The sequence below is a fragment of the Haliotis rufescens genome, unplaced genomic scaffold (genome assembly GCF_023055435.1).
Source record: "Haliotis rufescens isolate VD_foot unplaced genomic scaffold, xgHalRufe1.0.p SCAF_11, whole genome shotgun sequence".
Classification (NCBI taxonomy): Eukaryota; Metazoa; Mollusca; class Gastropoda; order Lepetellida; family Haliotidae; genus Haliotis; species Haliotis rufescens.
This window is the reverse complement of record NW_025963791.1, coordinates 15,816,136-15,840,392: the sequence shown is the minus strand read 5'-3', so window position 1 is coordinate 15,840,392 and position 24,257 is coordinate 15,816,136. Positions and strand designations below refer to the sequence as shown.

At 40.4% G+C, this 24,257-nt stretch overlaps 1 protein-coding gene and 1 long non-coding RNA gene across 3 annotated transcripts; both read right to left on the bottom strand.

The window, feature by feature from the left end:
* Window positions 1–220: 220 nt before the first annotated feature.
* LOC124150857 lies at window positions 221–3,228 on the bottom strand. Its single transcript, XR_006863286.2, has 3 exons — window positions 2,913–3,228; window positions 1,761–1,818; window positions 221–1,491 (listed from the first exon to the last, which is right to left on the bottom strand). It is a non-coding gene; the product is annotated as an uncharacterized LOC124150857 (long non-coding RNA).
* Window positions 3,229–15,893: 12,665 nt separating this feature from the next.
* Window positions 15,894–19,258, bottom strand: LOC124150854. 2 transcript variants are annotated; one of them, XM_048392309.1, is made up of 5 exons: window positions 18,936–19,258; window positions 18,048–18,377; window positions 17,451–17,663; window positions 17,171–17,181; window positions 15,894–17,140 (listed from the first exon to the last, which is right to left on the bottom strand). In XM_048392309.1, the coding sequence occupies exons 1-5, from the start codon at window positions 19,030–19,032 to the stop codon at window positions 17,108–17,110; spliced, it is 684 nt and encodes a 227-aa protein (XP_048248266.1). In that variant the 5' UTR covers window positions 19,033–19,258; the 3' UTR covers window positions 15,894–17,107. The 2 variants fall into 2 exon arrangements, with proteins under 2 accessions (XP_048248266.1, XP_046378951.2); XM_046522995.2 differs by having other exon boundaries at window positions 15,894–17,181; window positions 18,936–19,256.
* Window positions 19,259–24,257: the final 4,999 nt, after the last annotated feature.

The window sequence follows — 24,257 nt, the reverse complement described above, 5'->3', positions numbered from 1 at the left end:
TTTTCAAGAATATCGGACTATTTTTAATATTGTGTCATTCGAACCTGACTCAAAACGAAGCCATGGTGAATGGGTCTGGAGTATATAGTAAAAGAGTTAATTAATGGAGGTATGATCCACAGGATAATCGCGGATGCAGTTCGGTGTTTGTCCTTTACGTTTTACTACCCATTTGCTGCCTTGTGATTCTTGGTCTCAGTAAATAACAACAAACGGGACATTGTTTGATAGAAACTTTATTTGCACACTTAAAAGCAATGTAACCAATACAATATTAAGTAGCAAAGGTAACAACAGTCATAATATAATTAGCCACGAATGAACTCAACTAGTTGTACCAAATCATGTATTGCCAGCAACCACGAATGTGGAATATATGCAGTTAATTTAATCAATGAAAAAAACATTCTAGATGAACACATATAGGCAAACCCAACTAGCCATATTCCACAATGAAATCAGCATAAGGCCGGTCCACATGCAGCCCAAAATTCGCATCCGTGTTTTTCTCATCACACTAAAGCAGCGCATCAGCAGCGCGTAGATATGAACATTTTAGGTCGCTCAAAAGATATTTTTTCTACTTGCTGCCCTGCCACACTGAAGATAATATGATGTTTTACTTTCGTTTTTATTTGTCTTCTCCGGTAGAGATACATCATTATTAATTCATTCTTCTCACGTATTTCCCAGTCCTTGCTTTGTGACAAGGTTCACAGGGGATCTATGTTGATGAAAATCTGGCCTTCATCAACATGCAATAAATTAATATACATTCAATTCTATTTAAAGAATTATTTTTTTTCTGAGCTGCAGCTGTAAAAGTATAATGCGTTAAATGTGGGCTAGGAAACCGCACTGATGTCCTGCGCTACTTCAGTGTGTGCCGGCCTTAGAAAATAACACTAAAGAAAAAATAATATTGTTGAAAAAAAACGTTATAGACTCTTTGGTAGCCTTTATAGTCTAGCTGGTGTCAGATCTTCCGACGTTATAAATACTTTTCTTGCAATGTATCAAATCTTTTTAAATATCACTGTGAATAATATATATTATTATAATTCATCATCTATTAAATTTGATCACATTTATCATAAAACTCTCACTTAATTTAATTTCTATGCACTTAAACATTGGAAATATTCAAATAGTCCATAACACCCGCAAATATTAATAGGTATACTATTCTTTCCCAAATAGATCTATTGTCATTGGTCTTGGTGTCTCTATGTTTGTTTATAGTAACGATGGTGTACATAAAACAAACAAGAATACTATATGTATGACAAGCGTTATTCTTAAATGACACCTACAAGGGCGGTGGCGACAGACAAGCGGTACAAACGTTGTCCCTACATGAACAATAAGTAGAAAAATGAGCCACTGCTCTTGAAATGTGATCGTCAACCAACTCGTTGTACACGTCCATCTGGGAGTCGGAAAGGCGTCACTGTTGTCCCCGCCTCCATCTGGGACTTGCCGAAGTCACCTCTACAACATGGACGTCAGAGCACCGTCAAAACGGAAATTCTTTCTGAACTTATCACTTCAATTTTAAAAATTATGTCAGTTTATCGTTTTAATGTATTTGAAAATGTCCCTCTGTACGTTCTTCAACACAGAGAGTGAAGGCAGGCGATATTTGACAATAGTGTTCTTGTTGAAGAGTAGCAATCATATAACACTTCATATTGTACTTCAGTTTTACCAGTTTTCAATTATGATATATTTCCTTTTATTGTGTATTTGTATTTATTCACCTGGTTAATTCTCTTGAACGCCTCGTTTTAAAAGCATCGGGTTCCCCTCCAGTGTGATCTGCCAATAGTTACGTAAACTATATTAATAAACTGTTGTTACTTATCGACTTGTTGGTCACAGATTAACAAAACATTGTCACATGGCCGCTGAATGTGTAAATATAATTTAAAAAAAGAACACACCTATACAGCAGGATTGGATATGCCTTATATCACCTAGGAGTATACAGAAGATATAACCCAGTAAAGAACATACAGTTCCCATTAAATTCGCGCGGATAAACGAGTGAGTGAGTGAGTGAGTTTGGTTTTACGCCGCTTTTAGCAATATTTCAGCAATATCACGGCGGGGGACACCAGAAATGGGCTTCACACATTGTACCCATGTCGGGAATCGAACCCGGGTCTTCGGCGTGACGAGCGAACGCTTTAACCACTAGGCTACCCGACCGCCCCCGCGGATAAACGAATATCTAGATAAACGAATTCTGCCTACGGAGTACTCAACTGTTGACTGCACTACTGATGATGCATTAAGTTTACCTAACGTACATATGTAGCTACTCACTCGTGCTACAGTCTTTAGTCCTTGACCTGAATATGTAATTTGGTAAATGTGAAAAATAGACAAGTCAGTATATTTTATTTTGATATGAGGGCGGCTGGGGAGGGAATAGGGGGCGCAGTTGGTGATTAACGTTGTTAAAAATTAAAAACAGTTTAGTTCCCGCTACGTCAAAATAAAGCTGACTTGCGCAATAACCACGACAAACACTTATCAGACAGGAGTTATCTATTGATTGCCGCTAGGTGGTACTACGTACCTAGACATCAAAGCGAAAGTAGAAACTGGCAATTCCTGATTAAGGTAGGACGGGACACTCATTGCCTGTTTGCTTTAAATAAAATATACAGACTGAATTCATCCACAAATTGTATAAAAGGAACCGTCAAAGATATTCGAAATTAGTCTGTGAATACGTCATCTTGTATTTCCGAAATGGTGATTACAAAGAGCAGGAAGTCTAATCAAGAGTATCTACCTGTAAAGAAGTATATTTTTCCATATTTAAAGCAACATCTTTCGATTTGTTTTATCTTGATAGCTGTTCAGACACCTTTTCGAAAGCCGAAGGATAAGGTTACCTGTACCTGTAAGGATATTTCCAGCTTGGAATGGCCTGGTCGAAACATGGCAAACTATCACCATCAAGAACAAAACCATTATCAATGACTTCCTCGTCGTCATCTTGGTGTTGTTTGAATGATTCACTATTTGATACTATAATGTTTACGATACGCCGAGCACTGCCCACAGTTATGATGAATCGTCTGGAGTAAGTGATGAAACGTGAATGCTTTCTCGAAACGTCGAAAGCGATCTATTTTTGACATGTGACTCTACAATGGGCGATCTTTTTCAATTTATCTTCCCTTCACTAACCCGCTAGGTGCGCTGACCCGGACGGTCACACTCCGTCGCAGTGGTGACTCAGCATAACACCACTGCCACAGGCTAATTTGCATATCACGTGACCGGACTTTTCTCTTGTTTGTAAACAAACGCGCTTTTTCAGAAATCAGTATAGATCGGACTAATGCAAGTATTTGGGGGCGCTTTACATATTGTTTTGCATAACTATATAGATATACTACAGTGAGTTGCATTACAATATATATTTATGCATCAAAGTGACCGTGTCGCTAGCTCTCCGTTGGGCTTCGATGACAGCACGTGGAGCCGTACAACCAATGTAAACATAGGATAACTACGCAAAAACAAGTAGATTTTTACGTATTTGCATACTTTCTCAATGAAAGTTAACCATTCTTTGACATTTGTTTATGAAAATGTGTAGACTTGTCAAACATGAAACGGATGAAAAGCATATGCAATATCTTGAATGGACTGTTAAAGATGTGACGAATCGTCACATGGCGCTGGCCTGTGGCAGAGGTACTATGCTAGCTGGCTGCCGGCCGCATGGAACTCTGGGTAGGAGAGTGCCGGACGGCCCAACTCTAAACTGACGGTGCATGTGGTATGCGCGATACGAGCACTACATGTTACTATGACGCCTATAGACAGTTAACTAGTATAACCTTCACCTTTTTCGGCAACGGTCACGCTTGTGTGTGGACAGCATATCTTTTCGCCTAAACAATGATTTATCTATTGCCATGTCCGGAAATAAATGTCCTTGATTTAATGATACATCAGGGATGACCACGACTGATTATATTGTATAGTTATCCACTAGATAGGCGTTCGAAGCGATGCGGTGAGATCAGCTGATCGTTCATCCCAGGTGGCTTTGTTGACGTTTTGCAATCGGTACTGAAAGTGTTGCCCTTCATGTATGAATATGAAAATTAAGTAGATTTTGTATACGTTCCTATATCTATGTTGTAGCATCGCCGAGCAGGCTACATCATATGCATGCATTTCAGTATGTACAGCGGTGACGCGATACGGTACGCGAAATGTGAAGGTATCATGCAACGTTGCCCGTAGCCTCAATGTTGTGTATATTGACAGCAACACATGTAAGTATTTGTCAGATATATAACAGAGAGCAATGAGGAATGTTCTCAAGAAATTGTAAGAGTAACAGGCACTGTAAAATTACGTCATAAACTAGATATTATGTTACAATGTTCAAAATAAAAGAAATGGAAATCACTGAAATGTGTTTTGATATTTAAGGGTTAATTGGTGCATGTTGTATACAAGGATTTTATGTATATGAATGGTATCTCTTTGTTGCCAATTACTACCATGATTATATTTCAATATGATCAATGAAAAATATATATTATTTTGGCCTTAAACAAATTCAGACACAGAGGACCCTAAATGTTAGTTAAAATACATATTCAAGAGTATTAATTTGTACAAACTACATTTTTTTAAATAAAACAATATATTCATACTAATTGCCAATCTCTAAAATGTTGATTGTATTAACAATGCAGTGTCTGCATTGACAATAATCATATGATTGTGACACAGATTAAAGCTGATTCTTAACTTCATTAGGCCTTGCTTTTTATGTTTCCTTGTTCTAAACTGATTTTTCAAATTCCAACATAAACAAATTATTAATGTTTTTCTTTTTTCTCTTCACACCAAAATATATCTTCATTGCACAATGACTCTAATTATTTTATTTAATATCTTGGCACACTTGTGCATGTCTACTAGTATTTGATTACACATGCATGACTTTTTAGCTGTCATCTGTTTCTGAACTGAATTTTATGCTAATAAAGATAAGTAACATAAAAAAGGGACTCTGGTATTCTTTCATGTTTGGAGAATCAATCAATTCATTGTGAAAACATTTTTAATTTCTTACATAAGTTCCTTTGATCTTGATAAGATCAAAATAGATACAAATTAAATTGAGGAGATTAAATTATGCAGTCTTATTCATTTCAGCCAGTCTGTCTAAAATCCGGTCCTATTTTTCAGGCAATAATAAATGAATGAAAATTTAAGAAAAAATATACCTTACCTGAGTGAATCAGTCAATATGCATATTGACTGAAATGTTGAGTCAAAATACATATTGGGCCTGATTATAGACACTGACTGTAACATATGTAAGTATAATCTGTTTTATGCAAAAACAAATAGCATAAATAAATCCATTTATCTACATGGAATGACTGTGGGGTTCAATTTGCATTTATTTAACCATCAGAAGATTCGATGATAAACTTTCATATTCATATTTACATATAAAATTGATATTTGCTATATGATAATAATATCTACAAAATATACTTTATACTACAGGTGTCTTGAAGTACTGTTAAATGAAAATCAGGATACTTAGATACAGCAGGATAGTGTGTTGGTTTGTATGGGAAATAATTTGTCAACATTAAAATAAATATAATGTTACTAAAACAAAAAGATAAAACTATGATTTAGATCTATTTATGCATCATACACTTTTTGTGGGGTAGTCAGTATGATTTGTTGTTTGTTGGGACACATCTCTGTAATAAACTACTATATAAGAGCATGAGTATCAGAATTCTGTGAGAAATGATGGATCAACTAATTAACACCTGTGGTGACTCAGCACTTTATGGTGGGACACATGTTCTAAGAGGCAGAATAATATGGGTAAATCTCTTATTTCAATGTGTGATGACTGGTATGTATATTGCAACTGAGTAACTGAGTACTTAGATCTAATAGATGCATGGTAGATGTTCATTTGGCCTATTTCTAAAAAAATAATATAAATTCAAATATTCAGATGCAACTTTAATTTTGATATAAAAAGTAACATTTAAAATCAGTTGTTTTATTATTTTGAACGTTGTTTCTTCATAAAATATTTGTAAAGGCGCGGATGAATACTTACTATATAGATCATTGGTTAAGGCCTGTCAAAGTTGTCTGTGTGCTGCAAATGTTTGCGTATCACTAATTTTATTAAATTGAAGTCCATGGTAGTATTTGTTGAGATTTGAATGCTTGAATTGTTGTGGGAAATAACACAAAGGCTGATAAATAAAATGAGTTTGCATTATTTCATCGATGCACTCGCTGTTTTCTGACGTAGAAAATACCGTGGCAATATACCATTTTTCATGACGTTTTTCACGCTATATTCCAAAGTGACAATTCGTCTTGTAGATGAAGACTCAACAAATGTTGATATTATAAACTAATAATCACTACAAAATATGTGCTAGTTAAAAATATTCAGTTGTTAACGACCGTTTTTGAACGAAGGTGCAACAGGATAACTCTTTAGCTTGGCTCCGTCTCTACATGTCAGTAGTTGTCGCAGCGCGCATTGATCCGGGAACCAGACCGGAAGCGACAGTTTGGACCGTCGCTTATATCATTTCAAAAGGAGAGTTATTGCCCTTTGGAACAAAAAGATCGCCCATTAAAAATAGAACATGGGAAATCCGGCCAGGTATGTGACATTTCTAACCACACCTCAGCCCCTAAATATGTTTGTCAACTCGTACAAAAGAGGAGATTGAGTGCGTGAAGATTGTGTTACGCCGCAGTCGGAGATGTTCCAGCTGTATCAGTCGGGTTGTTGACAGCATGAGCTGACCCGTACATGGAGATCTGGCTTTTGGCTGGGATAGCACCTGCCAAATGTTTTCGCTCCAGTATCCGTATATACGTTTACTTCGCTATTAAATACATGGGCGGATGCAGCTTTTTTTAAAAAGGGGGGTGCACAATTAAGATCTATTTATTGTCTTTGGTGGTAATTTATACAGAAATACAGATTACTAACAGACTCTGGTGGTGGTGTCTGTGACATCTACTAATGATGTAGGTTGCTGACAGACTCTGGTGGTGGTTCATGTGGCATCTACTAATGATGTACATTACTTAGAGACTCTGGTGATGGTTCACGTGGCATCTATACTAATGATGTACGTAACTAACAGACTCTGGTGATGGTTCACGTGGCATCTATACTAATGATGTACGTTACTAACAGATTCTGGTGGTGGTTCATGTGGCATCTACTAATGATGTATGTTACTAACAGACTCTGGTGGTGGTCCCTGTGGCATCTACTACTGATGTACGTTACTAACAGACTCTGGTGGTGGTTCGTGTGACATCTACTAATGGTGTATGTTACTAGCAGACTCTGATGGTGGTCCATCAGGCATCTACTACTGATGTACGTTACTAACAGACGCTGGTGGTGGTTCATGTGACATCTACTAAAGATGTACGTTACAAACAGACTCTGATGGTGGGTCATGAGGCATCAACTAATGATGTTGGTTGCTGACAGGCTCTGGTGGTGGTGCATCAGGCATCTTCTACTGAGGGTAGAGGCTGAGTTATGATGTAAACGCTGTCTGTCATGTCTGTGCTCAAGTAAGTACAACACGTGTTCAAGTACAACAGCACGTACAACTAAGAACGTTTTTACTTAGTTGTACGTGCTGTTGTACTTGAACAAAATCCTTCGCCGATATGACGTCAACCTAGCAACAAAGTGGTAGAGTCGTCGACTGTGTATGATAAGCTCGTCTCAGTTAACTATCATCTCCACATGCCATCGCCACACACCCACCAAAACAAAACAAAACAAAGAACCCGGCTCCCCTCCCGCCTTCCTCCCTCCTCCTCCTCCCTCCTCATCCTCCTCCTCCTCCTTCCTCCTCCTCCTCCTCCCCCCTCCTCCTCCCCCTCCTCCTCCTCCTCCCATCTTCCTCACTTCACCACCGCCCTCCCTTCACCACTACCACCTTTTCTATTTCTATTTTTAGAACAACAAAAGAACAACAACGAAGTCGATCTTTTTCACCTTGTACGGCCGTTTCTCTGGGTTTTTCCCCATCCCTCCTCCCCGGAAACGGATGCGACGCCCTCTTGGAGGCGTACGCCACCGGAAACGGATAAGACGCCATCTTGGAGGCGCACGCCACCGGAAACGGATGCGCCGCCATCTTGGATGCGCGCGCAGGACCCATCATGCACTGCGCAGGTCACGTGACCGGAAGTGACGTCACAGAGGTCACGTGATCCTCTCGACCAATCAGAAGCCAGAAGCAGTCCCTTACAGATGTACATAACTACTCACGTTGTACAGTCATGGTATAGTCCAGGACACATGGTAGAGTCATGGTATAGCCCAGGACACATGGTATAGTCCAGGACAGGTGGTAAAGACAGGGTATAGTCCAGGACACATAGTACAGTCAGGGTATAGTCCAGGACACATGGAACAGTCAGGGTATAGTCCAGGACAGGTGGTACAGACAGGGTATAGTCTAGGACACATGGTAGAGTCATGGTATAGTCCAGGACACACGGTACAGTCAGGCTATAGTCCAGGACAGGTGGTACAGACAGGGTATAGTCCAGGACACATGGAACAGTCAGGGTATAGTCCAGGACACATGGTAGAGTCAGGGTATACTCCAGGACACATGGTACAGTCAGGGTATAGTCCAGGACAGGTGGTACAGACAGGGTATAGACCAGGACACATGAAACAGTCAGGGTATAGTCCAGGACACATGGTACAGTCAGGGTATACTCCAGGACACATGGTAGAGTCATGGTATAGTCCAGGACACATGGTACAGTCAGGGTATACTCCAGGACACATGGTACAGTCAGGGTATAGTCCAGGACACATGGTACAGTCAGGGTATAGTCCAGGACACATGGTACAGTCAGGATATACTCCAGGACACATGGTACAGTCAGGGTTTAGTCCGGGGCAGGTGGTACAGTCGGGGTATAGTCCAGGACACATGGTACAGTCAGGGTATAGTCCAGGACACACGGTACAGTCAGGGTATAGTCCAGGACACATGGTCCAGTCAGGGTATAGTCCAGGACACATGGCCCAGTCAGGGTATAGTCTGGGACATGTGGTACAGTCGGGTATAGTCCAGGACACACGGTACAGTCAGGGTATAGTCCAGGACACACGGTACAGTCAGGGTATAGTCCAGGACACACGGTACAGTCAGGGTATAGTCCAGGACACACGGTACAGTCAGGGTATAGTCCAGGACACATGGTACAGTCAGGGTATTGTCCAGGACACATGGAACAGTCAGGGTATAGTCCAGGACACACGGTACAGTCAGGGTATACTCCAGGACACACGGTACAGTCAGGGTATAGTCCAGGACACATGGTACAGTCAGGGTATACTCCAGGACACACGGTACAGTCAGGGTATAGTCCAGGACACATGGTCCAGTCAGGGTATAGTCCAGGACAGGTGGTACAGACAGGGTATAGTCCAGGACACATGGTACAGTCATGGTATAGTCCAGGACACACGGTACAGTCAGGGTATAGTCCAGGACACACGGTACAGTCAGGGTATAGTCCAGGACACATGGTCCAGTCAGGGTATACTCCGGGACACACGGTACAGTCAGGGTATAGTCCAGGACACACGGTACAGTCAGGGTATAGTCCAGGACACATGGTACAGTCAGGTTATAGTCCGGGACATGTGGTACAGTCGGGTATAGTCCAGGACACACGGTACAGTCAGGGTATAGTCCAGGACACACGGTACAGTCAGGCTATAGTCCAGGACACATGGTACAGTCAGGGTATAGTCCAGGACACATGGAACAGTCAGGGTATAGTCCAGGACACATGGTACAGTCAGGGTATAGTCCAGGACACATGGTCCAGTCAGGGTATACTCCAGGACACACGGTACAGTCAGGGTATAGTCCAGGACACACGGTACAGTCAGGGTATAGTCCAGGACACATGGTACAGTCAGGGTATACTCCAGGACACACGGTACAGTCAGGGTATAGTCCAGGACACACGGTACAGTCAGGGTATAGTCCAGGACACATGGTCCAGTCAGGGTATACTCCGGGACACACGGTACAGTCAGGGTATAGTCCAGGACACACGGTACAGTCAGGGTATAGTCCAGGACACATGGTACAGTCAGGTTATAGTCCGGGACATGTGGTACAGTCGGGTATAGTCCAGGACACACGGTACAGTCAGGGTATTGTCCAGGACACACGGTACAGTCAGGGTATAGTCCAGGACACATGGTACAGTCAGGGTATAGTCCAGGACACATGGAACAGTCAGGGTATAGTCCAGGACACATGGTACAGTCAGGGTATAGTCCAGGACACATGGTCCAGTCAGGGTATACTCCAGGACACACGGTACAGTCAGGGTATACTCCAGGACACACGGTACAGTCAGGGTATAGTCCAGGACACATGGTACAGTCAGGGTATACTCCAGGACACACGGTACAGTCAGGGTATAGTCCAGGACACACGGTACAGTCAGGGTATAGTCCAGGACACACGGTACAGTCAGGGTATAGTCCAGGACACATGGTCCAGTCAGGGTATACTCCAGGACACATGGTACAGTCAGGGTATACTCCAGGACACACGGTACAGTCAGGGTATAGTCCAGGACACATGGTACAGTCAGGGTATAGTCCAGGACACATGGTACAGTCAGGGTATAGTCCAGGACACACGGTACAGTCAGGGTATAGTCCAGGACACATGGTATGACATAATTTTTGTCATATTTTAAATACACCGGAGAAACAGTAGAAATTTATTGTCCTTGGTGTAACCATTATAATTACCGATTATTTGCAGAAATAAAAAATATATACAATATTTCTTTCTCACTTTTAATATCACCACTTTTTAAAACCTGGATCATCACTCTTTGAGGGAAATGAAGAGAAATAGTTATCATTTTCTCTTCTCTGTGTCCCCACACATTGCCAAAATGATCCATATAATTTCAATATTCTTTATTTATTGAAAATGTTCTTTGTAAATCATGGTATGCTATGTGCCTTTACCTGAATCATTTTCAGAATTTCATCTGGTAACACCAAAGACAAAACCATTACTCATAACCACTTTTCTTTCACATCACAATAATTTATCAGAAGGAAATGATGCACAATATTTGGTGTTGCATATTTGAAATGGCATCTGACATTTTTGTTTCACAACGTTTTCTTTGAAGTTAATACTGCTGACTTGAGGTAACACCAAGGACATATTAAGTAACACCAAAGACATTTAGTGATTATAAAGGGACCTAAGTTAGGGTGTTTTCATAAATTTAAGTGTTAACTATGAGTTAAGAGTTGAAATTACAATGGCACAAGACATGTTTTACCCTTTAACACTAACTTCAAAATTATTACTTGCTGACTTGTGGTAACACCAAGGACATATTTATTAACACCAAAGACATTTAGCTTCATCTAACTATAAGTTAGAATGTTTTAATAACAATACAAATATAAGTGTTAATATGATTGAAGAGTTCTAATTTCAATGTCACAAGACATTGCCCATTCTAGTTTAATAATTGCTGACTTGTGGTAACACCAAGGACATTTTACATTACATCAAGGACATATTAAGTAGTACCAAAGACATTTTGTCATGATTTAGGTACCATCAAGGACAGTAACACCTAAGACATATTTTATTCAACATGAAATAAAAATACAAATAACTTCTCCCTGTACAGTAGCCGACAACATTCATTACCAGTGCATTTAACTCTTCTATTATGCATGTAAGGATGTTTTGAAAAAGAAATAGTTTTCTTTATAACAAGGTTACACTAAAGACATGGAAATTACATATGGTGATTCTCGGTGCTGCCTTTTTTTCCTAGTTTAAATAACGTTTTCTTCTGTTGACTCAAAAGAAATTCTCCGTGAAAGAGAGAAATTGATGTGATAAGGGAACATTCATTTACCTTATGTCTACATAAAGATGGATAACTCTGACACCTAACTAAACAAATTGTAAAACCAAGGGCAGACATATTTTGGACAGGCAGGCTTTGCTTATTTTTCATTATTTAATGACAGAAACATGGAGGAAACTGATGTTTATTTTTGAGATTCTAATCACATTAGTAAAATAACGACATAATAACTCGTGTATATGACACAAAATATGAAATATGTTCACTGAAAAATGCATTCGGTGTCTATTAATAGACAGTGATATTTCAATAATTCAGACTATATACCACTCCACCACAAGTAAATAAAGCATAAATAATATTTTATTTTGGTTCCACATTGAAATATTAGGGAAGGAAGTTAAGGGCTATCTCAAACTTTATTTAAGATAGAGATTACTGCCATAAAAAGGGTACATATTTTGATAATGACCCTCATATAAAATGCAGAACAATAGTATGGAATGGAAAATAAGAAAAAAACTTGTTTATTTTGTCTTCTTACTTCTCAAATGACCCGATAGACCACAGGCCTTAGCGTCTTTGTGTTGGAGCGAAAGAGAAACTAGGGAATTCCATATTACTGCATTAGATTTAACTGCGCAGTACGTATTTTTCATTTAATCAATATATTTTAATGTATGGATCTGTAATATCCTAACCAATCTTTACATTTGAGCTAATCGAGTTCTACGTCAAGATCACGAGGATTGAATGACCTTACGTGTAAGACAAGAAAAGAGCTCTTACCGCCTTCGACATTGACAAGCGTTGTGAAAAACACAGAAGTTACGTAAAGATAATGAATATTCCGCTCTAAATTCGTCATGTTGATAATATGAGTCTTGCAGGCAAAGGCAGTACACTTCCACGCATGTGATACCACAGGTATTCCCTAGATTATGTCGTCATGTCTATTTATATCTTTGTATACACACGCAATGATATGGCAATGTTCTATTTATGGGTTAAGCGTCAGTGCCCGTGTATAACTGTTACTTTCACCAAAAACCGCCGCCGCCGCCGCCACCACGGCACACGAGAGAAACGGTCGCTACATCTGTGGTAAGCAGAATACATTGTGTTATTTGTTAACTTTTGTTTATTTTTTACTAAATAATATAAATGTTAGAAGAAAATTAATGTTCTTAGTAAATTTTTATATTATCAGCATATTTTACCCTAGGCAATATAGTCAAGATAAGTAACACAAGAGAAATACGTTCATAATAATAATAATAATAATAATAATAATAACATTGTTTAACAAAGACAAAACAATTAAATTGTGCTCAATAATAGTTTCGAATATTATTTTAACTTTTAAGAAATAAGAACTAAAAGATATATCAATACATGTCGCATTGTATACATCAGGAAAGATAAATAACAACTTATTCAAGGCTCAATTTGGTACTATGAGGGTACAACAGCATCGTTATTTCGGATGGCACCATATATCCCCTTTGAAAATCGGCCAGATCAATGAATCTTTTTCCCATTTCTTCCATTTTAATGAACAGATTAACGAATCTTATAGAACACAAGAATATTGGCGTTCACCCTGGGTTTGTCAACATCCGTGCTGCTTGTTTAACCAAACTGCACAACGTCTGCGTCACTTTCAGTTTTTTTTCGATTATAAACACCCCGCGACATGAACACGTGCTCAAAGTCGCTGGTATGAATCACGGAACAATGCCTTGTCTGCACGCAGCGCAGCCAGGGCCCCGTTCCACAAAGCAGTCTCAGCGCTAAGGTTTTCGTAACTCCCATACTTTAACACAGACATACGATAATCGTAGCGCTAAGATCGCTTTGTGCAACGGGGCCCAGGTCGACTTTGTTGCTATTTTTGGTATCCCGTCACAACATGGTATGAAACCTGTGTGGGTTGTTCTGGTGTTGCTGTACATGTAATGTGAAACCTCATTCGTCCGATTACCCCGACTTCCGGGTGATTACTGTTAGGAACGTCTAGATAGAAACAACGGGACATTACTACAAACCTCTTATTCGTTTAATCCTTACGATTTCACCTGGAACAACTATGTCCACTTTAAGAGGGCAGTGCTGTTCTTTCGGGAAGCTGATTTGGAAACCTCCATTCGCTTTAGATTAATTAATCATCCAACCCAACTTACGGAAGCCTTTTAGGGCCATTTGTTTCTACTAAGATACTAAGTTGAAATTTCAAGATACAGATGTTGAAATTTCAAGATAGTATCTTGAAATTTCAACTTCGTATCTTAGTAAAAACAAATGGCCCTAAAAGGCCAAAACATTTCAACTTAGTATCTTGAAATCTCAAGATAGTATCGATTTTTTTTTTAAAACAAAAACAAATGGCCCTAAAAGGCTTCCGTAAACTACATGTATCATGACTATTTTTCGCTAATCGCTTTGATGCTAAACACGCCTTTGCTTATGGGTTTTAGTTAACATAAGTAATATGAACATGATTATATAGCCTGGCCCCGTTCATCAACATAACTTGGTTTCGGAAATGAAGTCTCTGTCCCCATCTCCACATCACAGAATGTCTCTCGTTCATTAAACGGGTTCCATTGTTGGTACGCGACGCAAGCTTAGCGTTTTTAGCCAACAGAGGACGGTAAAACAATAGTAAAAATCTGTACCATATCCTATTATAGCTGCGCATGCGTAACATCCATGGCGTTGTTACAAATGCAAATAATCATGGAGACATGCGTTCACCTCGAAAGTTAGTTTTGGCCGAAAATAATTACAACAAACTGCTCTGCTAGTGTTAATGTTGTCGCGAGCACTTTTACTTCACAAACAACTTAACGTAGTCCACTATTTATTTCATTCGATACCGAGGACCAATGAATGCTATGTTTAGTGTCGTCCAATCGCAGCCTCGACAAATCGGCCTCCGCCTGTCTAGACAGGCGACCAGTCAACTTGCTCAGGCGCAGGAACACCATCAAATGGCTCTTCGAAACGCTAAAGTAAAGCCGATGCGACGTTAAATTTAACTCACTCACTCACTCATTCAAAACGATAGTTAGGCACGGATCAAATTAGAAACCGCGGCCTCGTACACGCGAGCTCAAGATACATTTAGTCGAATGAATGTTATAGATTAAAATTTAAAAAGATCTTTCCTTGGTACATGTATTATAAGTATTGGAAGTCTGTATGCTACCAGGCGTTACACGTTGGGTCTAAGAGGGCACACAAGTCTTGTACTGGTGATACCGCCGCTGGTGTCAATCGTAAAGGTGCTGGAAATTTGTCTGGAGATTTTTTAATTTTTTTTAATGTGCCTGAACAGAGACCATATACCGATGGTCTCTGGCCTGAATAAGGAAAACACTTGCAGCAATGTCATTTTTGTTGCAGACAATTTCTTCTTTTTTCCACAGCGTGAAGCATAATTATTTTTTTCAAGAATATCGGACTATTTATAATATATTGTGTCATTCGAACCTGACTCAAAACGAAGCCATGGTGAATGGGTCTGGAGTATATAGTAAAAGAGTTAATTAATGGAGGTATGATCCACAGGATAATCGCTGATCACAGGAACTCGTTATTGGTCAGTAAATAAAAATATATACCCCCTATATGTAAGACTTACATATAGGGAGTATATATTTGTATTTACTGACCAATGCTTACATATAGGGGGTATATATTTGTATTTACTGACCAATGCTTACATATAGGGGTTATATATTTGTATTTTCTGACCAATGCTTAAATATAGGGGGTATATATTTGTATTTACTGACCAATAACGAGTTCCTGTGTTGCGGATGCAGTTCGGTGTTTGTCCTTTACGTTTTACTATCCATTTGCTGCCTTGTGATTCTTGGTCTCAGTAAATAACAACAAACGGGACATTGTTTGATAGAAACTTTATTTGCACACTTAAAAACAATGTAACCAATACAATATTAAGCAGCAAAGGTAACAAAAGTCATAATATAATTAGCCACGAATGAACTCAACTAGTTGTACCAAATCATGTATTGCCAGCAACCACGAATGTGGAATATATGCATTTAATTTAATCAATAAAAAAACATTCTAGATGAACACATATAGGCAAACCCAACTAGCCATATTCCACAATGAAATCAGCATAAGGCCGGTCCACATGCAGCCCAAAATTCGCATCCGTGTTTTTCTTATCACACTAAAGCAGCGCATCACAGCGCGTAGACATGAACATTTTAGGTCGCTCAAAAGATATTTTTTCTACTTGCTGCCCTCACACACTTCTCACGTATTTCCCAGTCCTTGCTATGTGACAAGGTTCTCAGAGGATCTATGTTGATGTAAATCTGGCCTTCATTCAACATGCAATAAATTAATATACCTTCAATTCTATTTAAAGAATGATTTTTTTTTCTGAGCTGCAGCTGTAAAAGTATAATGCGTTAAATGTGGGCTAGGAAACCGCACTGATGTGCTGCGCTACATCAGTGTGTGCCGGCCTTAGAAAGGCAACACTAAAGAAAAAATAATATTGTTAAAAAAAATGTTATAGACTCTTTGGTAGCCTTTATAGTCTAGCTGGTATCAGATCTTCCGACGTTATAAATACTTTTCTTGCAATGTATCAAATCTTTTTAAATATCACTGTGAATAATATATATTATTATAATTCATTATCTATTAAATTTGATCACATTTATCATAAAACTCTCACTTAATTTAATTTCTATGCACTTAAACATTGGAAATATTCAAATAGTCCATAACACCCGCAAATATTAATAGGTATACTATTCTGTCCCAAATAGATCTATTGTCATTGGTCTTGGTGTCTCTATGTTTGTTAATAGTAACGATGGTGTACATAAAACAAACAAGAATACTATATGTATGACAAGCGTTATTCTTAAATGACACCTACAAGGGCGGTGGCGACAGACAAGCGGTACAAACGTTGTCCGGGTTCAATTTCCCACATGGGTACAATACCTGAAGCCTGGTTCTGGCCGCACACCCATCCCCTACATGAACAATAAGTAGAAAAATGAGCCATTGCTCTTGAAATGTGATCGTCAACCAAGTCGTTGTAGACGTCCATCTGGGAGTCGGGAAGGCGTCACTGCTGTCCCCGCCTCCATCTGGGACTTGCCTACACAGCCGTGGTAGCGGTCACCGTCGCCGAAGTCACCTCTACAACATGGACGTCACAGCACCGTCAAAACGGAAATTCTTTCTGAACTTATCACTTCAATTTTACAAATAATGTCAGTTTATCTTTTTAATATATTTGAAAATGTCCCTCTGTACGTTCTTCAACACAGAGAGTGAAGGCAGGCGATATTTGACAATAGTGTTCTTGTTGAAGAGTAGCAATCATATAACACTTCATATTGTACTTCAGTTTTACCAGTTTTCAATTATGATATATTTCCTTTTATTGTGTATTTGTATTTATTCACCTGGTGAATTCTCTTGAACGCCTCGTTTTAAAAGCATCGGGCTCCCCTCCAGTGTGATCTGCTTATGTTGTCTGGGTCGACGGTATTTCCAACAGAACCATATGGAACCAGTAATAACGACAACGGCCCCACAGACAATCGTTATTAGTGCTATGGCAGTCGGAGATATCCCCTCAGTTTTTCTACGTGGTCCTACTTCTGGTGGAATTGTTGCTGAAGCAAATTATAATCTTACATCAATAACTCCAATAGTTACGTAAACTATATTAATAAACTGTTGTTACTTATCGACTTGTTGATCACAGATTAACAAAACATTGTCACATGGCCGCTGAATGTGTAAATATATTAAAAAAAGAACACACCTATACAGCAGGATTGGATATGCCTTATATCACCTAGGAGTATACAGAAGATATAACCCAATAAAGAACATACAGTTCCCATTAAATTCGCGCGGATAAACGAATATCTAGATAAACGAATTCTGCCTACGGAGTACTCTCTTGACAAATTTAGACGTTTCAAACATCGTACTGTTGACTGCACTACTGATGATGCATTAAGTATACCTAACGTACATATGTAGCTACTCACTCGTGCTTGACCTACGTCCATCTTTGCCTCTGGTTCGAGTGCAGTAATCACGACACTGGTCGGGGGGCACTTCCGCCGGTATTCGGTCACAGTGAGGACTGCAGAGGTCACAGTTCAGGGTGACGTCGTCATAGTAACGATCTTCTGGGCAGTTGTGCTTGTCCGGTGACCTCTTCTTGCAATAGGCAGTGCAAGACGTAGGAGGCTGAAACAGTGGTGCTCGGTCACAGTGGGGCATGCAGTCATCGCAGTGTTGCGTCACGTCGTCATAGTAACGACCTTCCTGACATTTGTCATCTTGACCTGGTCTCCGAGTCTTTAGTCCTTGACCTGAATATGTAATTTGGTAAATGTGAAAAATAGACAAATCAGTATATTTTATTTTGATATGAGGGCGGCTGGGGAGGGAATAGGGGGCGCAGTTGGTGATTAACGTTGTTAAAAATTAAAAACAGTTTAGTTCCCGCTACGTCAAAATAAAGCTGACTTGCGCAATAACCACGACAAACACTTATCAGACAGGAGTTATCTATTGATTGCCGCTAGGTGGTACTACGTACCTAGACATCAAAGCGAAAGTAGAAACTGGCAATTCCTGATTAAGGTAGGACGGGACACTCATTGTCTGTTTGCTTTAATTAAAATATACAGGCTGAATTCATCCACAAATTGTATTAAAGGAACAGTCAAAGATATTCGAATCTAGTCTGTGAATGCGTCATCTTGTATTTCCGAACAGGTGATTACAAAGAGCAGGAAGTCTAATCAAGAGTATCTACCTGCAAAGAAGTATATTTTTCCATATTTAAAGCAACAGCTTTCGATTTGTTTTATCTTGATAGCTGTTCAGACACCTTTTCGAAAGCCGAAGGATAAGGTTACCTGTACCTGTAAGGATATTTCCAGCTTGGAATGGCCTGGTCGAAACATGGCAGACTATCACCATCAAGAGCAAAACCATTATCAATGACTTCCTCGTCGTCATCTTGGTGTTATTTGAATGAGTCACTATTTGATACTATTCTGTATACGATACGCCGAGCACTGCCAACAGTTATGATGAATCGTCTGGAGTAAGTGATGAAACGTGAATGCTTTCTCGAAACGTCGAAAGCGATCTATTTTTGACATGTGACTCTACAATTAAAAATAGAACATGGGAAATCCGGTCAGGTGTGTGACATTTCTAACCACACCTCAGCCCCTAAATATGCTTGTCAACTCGTACAAAAGAGGAGATTGAGTGCGTGAAGATTGTGTTACGCCGCAGTCGGAGATGTTCCAGCTGTATCAGGGCGGCCCGTACCTGACCGGTTCTGGGCCCGACAGTCGGGTTGTTGACAGCATGAGCTGACCCGTACATGGAGATCTGGCTTTTGGCTGGGATAGCACCTGCCAAATGTTTTCGCTCCAGTATCCGTATATACGTTTACTTCGCTATTAAATTAATACATGCTATGACGAAAGCTCGAGGTACAAGCGCCCCTCGAGTCAATCGTCGACGATGACATGTATTCATATTATTAAAAAATGTGTTTCAAAATCAAAGAAGATCCACGGTTGGCACACGACAATTGGATCAAAAGGAGACCCAATGAATATGGACATAGTGTGTTTCTTGTCTACGGGTAGTCTACGGAAGTAGTCATCGCGACAGAAAGCTAAAAGACAGCTAGTGTCCATACACGATTAATTATCAAGAGTTTACACATTTATCATGTAAGGGTGTGTGTTCTCGACGCGATAAAACAATCCAATGAAGCTCCAGATATCATTGCGATGCCTTCTTTCTCAATAAACTATTGAATAACGTTCCCAGTATGATTAGATGAGGGGTTTCCAATGTGTCGCCGAAAAATAGAAAAGGCGCCACCTTGTTGTGGTGACAGACATTAACAGTGAGTGAGTGAGTTGGGTTGAGCGCCACTGTGAACTTTATATTGGTTTGTGGACATTTGAATATCCCCTATTGGCGCCAACGTTCTGTAAACCCAAATATTCCAATTGCACATTTATGAACCAGAAAAACCCGACCGATTCCAGTTTTTCCCTGCATCGTTCACGGTTAGTTTTTCCTGGAGTTCATCAAAGATAACATGCATGTACAATTTGGGGATAGGACATTTAATCAAGAAGGAGACATCCTCAATGGCAGCATCTGTGCTCCCCTCTTTGCTGATCTATTTCTTTATGCATATGAATCGGGATTTTTGCTCAGACTGGCAAAATCGAAACACGTGAATTTGGCAAAGAAGTTTAACTTCAGCTTCAGGTATATCGATGATCAGATATTGTTTAATAATGGACAAGTAGTCAATTCCATTTCACTGATTTACCCACCTGAACTAGAAAATAAAAGAGACAAGTGAATTCCCAAGTGAATTTAGGGTTTATCGTCAGGACGCATGGTACACTCCGGTTATAATTCAGGACACGTGGTACAGGGTATAGTCCAAGGCACATGGTACAGGGGATAGTCCAAGGCACATGGTACAGGGGATAGTATAGGACACGTGGTACAGTCAGGGTATAGTCCAGGACAGGTGGTACAGACAGGGTATAGTCCAGGACAGATGGTACAGTCAGGGTATAGTCCAGGACACACGGTCCAGTCAGGGTATAGTCCAGGACACATGGCCCAGTCAGGGTATAGTCCGGGACAGGTGGTACAGTCGGGTATAGTCAAGGACACATGGTCCAGTCAGGGTATAGTCCAGGACACATGGTAGAGTCAGGGTATAGTCCAGGACACATGGCCAACTCAGGGTATAGTCCAGGACACATGGTAGAGTCAGGGTATAGTCCAGGACACATGGTAGAGTCAGGGTTTAGTCCGGGGCAGGTGGTACAGTCGGGTATAGTCCAGGACACATGGTCCAGTCAGGGCATAGTCCAGGACACACGGTCCAGTCAGGGTATAGTCCAGGACACGTGGTACAGTCAGGGTATAGTCCAGGACACTTGATACAGTCAGGGTATAGTCCGGGGCAGGTTGTACAGTCAGGGTATAGTCCAGGACACATGGTCTAGTCAGGGTATAGTCCGGGGCATGTGGTACAGTCGGGTATAGTCCAGGACACATGATACAGTCAGGGTATAGTCCGGGGCAGGTGGTACAGTCGGGTATAGTCAAGGACACATGGTCCAGTCAGGGTATAGTCCAGGACACATGGTAGAGTCAGGGTATAGTCCAGGACACTTGGTAGAGTCAGGGTTTAGTCCGGGGCAGGTGGTACAGTCGGGTATAGTCCAGGACACATGGTCCAGTCAGGGCATAGTCCAGGACACACGGTCCAGTCAGGGTATAGTCCAGGACACTTGGTAGAGTCAGGGTATAGTCCAGGACACATGGCCCAGTCAGGGTATAGTCCGGGGCAGGTGGTACAGTCGGGTATAGTCCAGGACACATGGTCCAGTCAGGGCATAGTCCAGGACACACGGTCCAGTCAGGGTATAGTCCAGGACACACGGTCCAGTCAGGGTATAGTCCAGTATTGTGACACTTTCCATTCGCATGTAGATTTACACTTGTATGTTAAGTGCACACGTGTTTATAGGTGTTAGCTGAATGTTTTTGTTCACATATGTTTACAATAGCAGGTATATATGTATCATTGCCCTCAGTGCTAATTTGCACGTAATGTGTAGTCAGACGATTCTGCGTAGTCGTAGTGACAGAAGCGGGCGTAAAATGTGGACTTTAGCACAAGCTGTGACAATTTATCTCGATATAAACTTACAATAGTATTAGATGTGATACTGAAACATTATTGCCTGTGCACTAACTTCACTATAGGTTATGTACGCACGACAATATAGGTTGTGCGCCTTGCGACAAACTAGAATGTTCACCTACAGCAATAAAGGTTGTGTATCTGCAACAATATGGACCATGCAGTGTATGCCCAGTACAATATAGATTGTGTAGCTACGTCAGCATAGGCTTTGACTACGGCTACAGAGGGTATACAATATACGATGTGCGCCGAACGTCTCTTGGATGTGCATGTGAGCAAGCATGCGTCAAAAGTTTATTTGTTTTTTTTTGTAATTACAATTGAACATGAACTGAATTCAGCAAATGAATTTCCCAAGGCTTCACTTTCTGCTTTGAGCTGACACCGTTGCCAGATAATAACTTGATTTCTCAAGATAAGAATTTGAATTTTCAAGATTAAAAAATAATTATGTGGCCCATATGGGCTTCCGTACAAAAGACGGAGATTAGCCTTTGTTTCAGTTGTTTTGTACATCCTTGTAGTCGCCCGGATGTTGAATGCAAGACGATATAAACTGCAGATTTAAGCCCTCGGAGAGTCATTCGTTGCATCGCATTAACATTTAAATTAATACTTGAAACATCGAACTACAATGTAGGTAGATTAACGGAATTCAAGCATTGCAGTTCATTTGGCGGTAACAACAACAGTCTGATAAGCGACGCCAAGGAAATAATACTATGCAGTCGTGATCCGAGCATCATGAAGTCAATATCCTAAGAAAGGTATATCCACCTCTTGCAGGTCACGTGGTATTCAACTCTCGCCAGAGACCGATAACACCATTTGCATGATATTGATTATAACATAAATGACCGTATAACTCGGGGAACAATAGTCGTCGCCATTTATGCAACAATAGCCCGTATATAATACCTATACGGCTGTAAGTAGCATATATGTACATTTATCTAAATCGATATGCGGCTTCGGGTTAGTGTTATTGTCACAGCGGAGGACGGACCGTAAGTCCTGTGGTTTTATCAGTGTAGCAGAAGAAGCGTCAAGATGCCGTTCAGTTTGTTGAAGTTTTTTAAACTCCGTCAGGAGAAAGAGGACACCATGGCCGATCTCGATGCGGTGACCTCCGACATTGGGGAGATTAAAACAACTTCTTACAAACAGTTGGAGACCTCGGATACACCGCCCCCAGCTGTGCGCGGTGTTACTGATGAAGGCTGCAACAAAACAAGCGCTGGGGATCAATCAAACAACTACGTTCCTATCAGAAGATCGAGTACAAAGAAACGGACAGTTCCGTCCATTTTGAAAGAAGATGTGTTCAAAACAGATGTTCCAGAAAAAAATGCAACGGCACCGGAAGCTGTTGGAATAGACAACAATTCAAAGAAAACACCGGACACAGACAAAACAGACGACAGTTCACTGAAAACTCCAGATACAAACAAAACAGACGACAGTTCACCGAAATCTCCCGACACAAACAAAACAGACGACAAATATCTTAAACCTCTGGACACGAACAAAACAGCCAACTCACAGAAAACTCCAGAAACGGACAAAACAGAGGACAATTCACAGAAAACTTCGGACACGGACAAAAGTGAAAAACTAAAACATAAACAAAACGAAGCAAGGCTACAGAATTGTAAGTCTAAAATACCCAAGTCGGTGTCATTTTCAAAGAATCTTATCCACGAGAACGGTGCAGAAGACAACAGGCGCAAGGTTATCAGAAGATCCAGCACACGGACGAGAGCCATCCCCACCATTTTAAAAGCTGATTTTCTTAAAGGTGGGCAGCCTGGTCAGACGGAAGGACAAGAAAATGTTGGAAAGAGGTTCTACTTCGGCTTCAAGGACAAAACAAAAGATCCTAACTGATCATCCGCTCTGTGTTGTATTATTTGTTTATTGTAGCCCCAGGCGGAGTAGATCAATGACGGTCACTGCAACTGCAACTAATCAATGACAATCGTGACTTCATACCAAGCGAGGCTGTTCAAACTAGCATTGTGTGAGGTAGGAGAGTGATGACCTGTGACGTGTGCTGTTTGTGCACCGACATCGACAGCTCAGTAACAGAGTAGGGAGTGAAGGTTATGCAGTGTGTGAGTATATAGATGGTGTTTTCGTTTCGGGAGTTTGTGTGTCACACAGGACGTTACGTTGCCTTGTGATATGACAACCTCGTGGTGAAGACTTGCATGAAGATGTGTACAAGGTATTGATAACCCACCGAAATAACCACCCCCGATAACTAAGAGGTTCTTCCAGATACATCATGCACCATGCGGAGCTTCCCTTGTTGCCTAAGTGTTACTCTTGTAGAAATACACGATTCGAGATGAAGGGACAAGACTCGTGCAGCTTGCTTTTCCTGCTTATTTAGATTTCATTGTGTTGATCCCTCTAGTGATTTAAATACCTTTATTACACAATGTCAAGCTTAGATCAAGACTGGAAATCA

What these genes read in the sequence shown, in the direction of transcription:
- LOC124150854 (XM_048392309.1), bottom strand. Translation starts at nt 19,032, where the DNA reads ATGACGACGAGGAAGTCATTGATAATGGTTTTGCTCTTGATGGTGATA. An exon ending in AGCTGGAAATATCCTTACAG is followed by an intron (nt 18,378 to 18,935) that starts GTACAGGTAACC and finishes TTACATATTCAG; the next exon opens with GTCAAGGACTAAAGACTCGG. An exon ending in TGGACGTAGGTCAAGCACGA is followed by an intron (nt 17,664 to 18,047) that starts GTGAGTAGCTAC and finishes AATTTGCTTCAG; the next exon opens with CAACAATTCCACCAGAAGTA.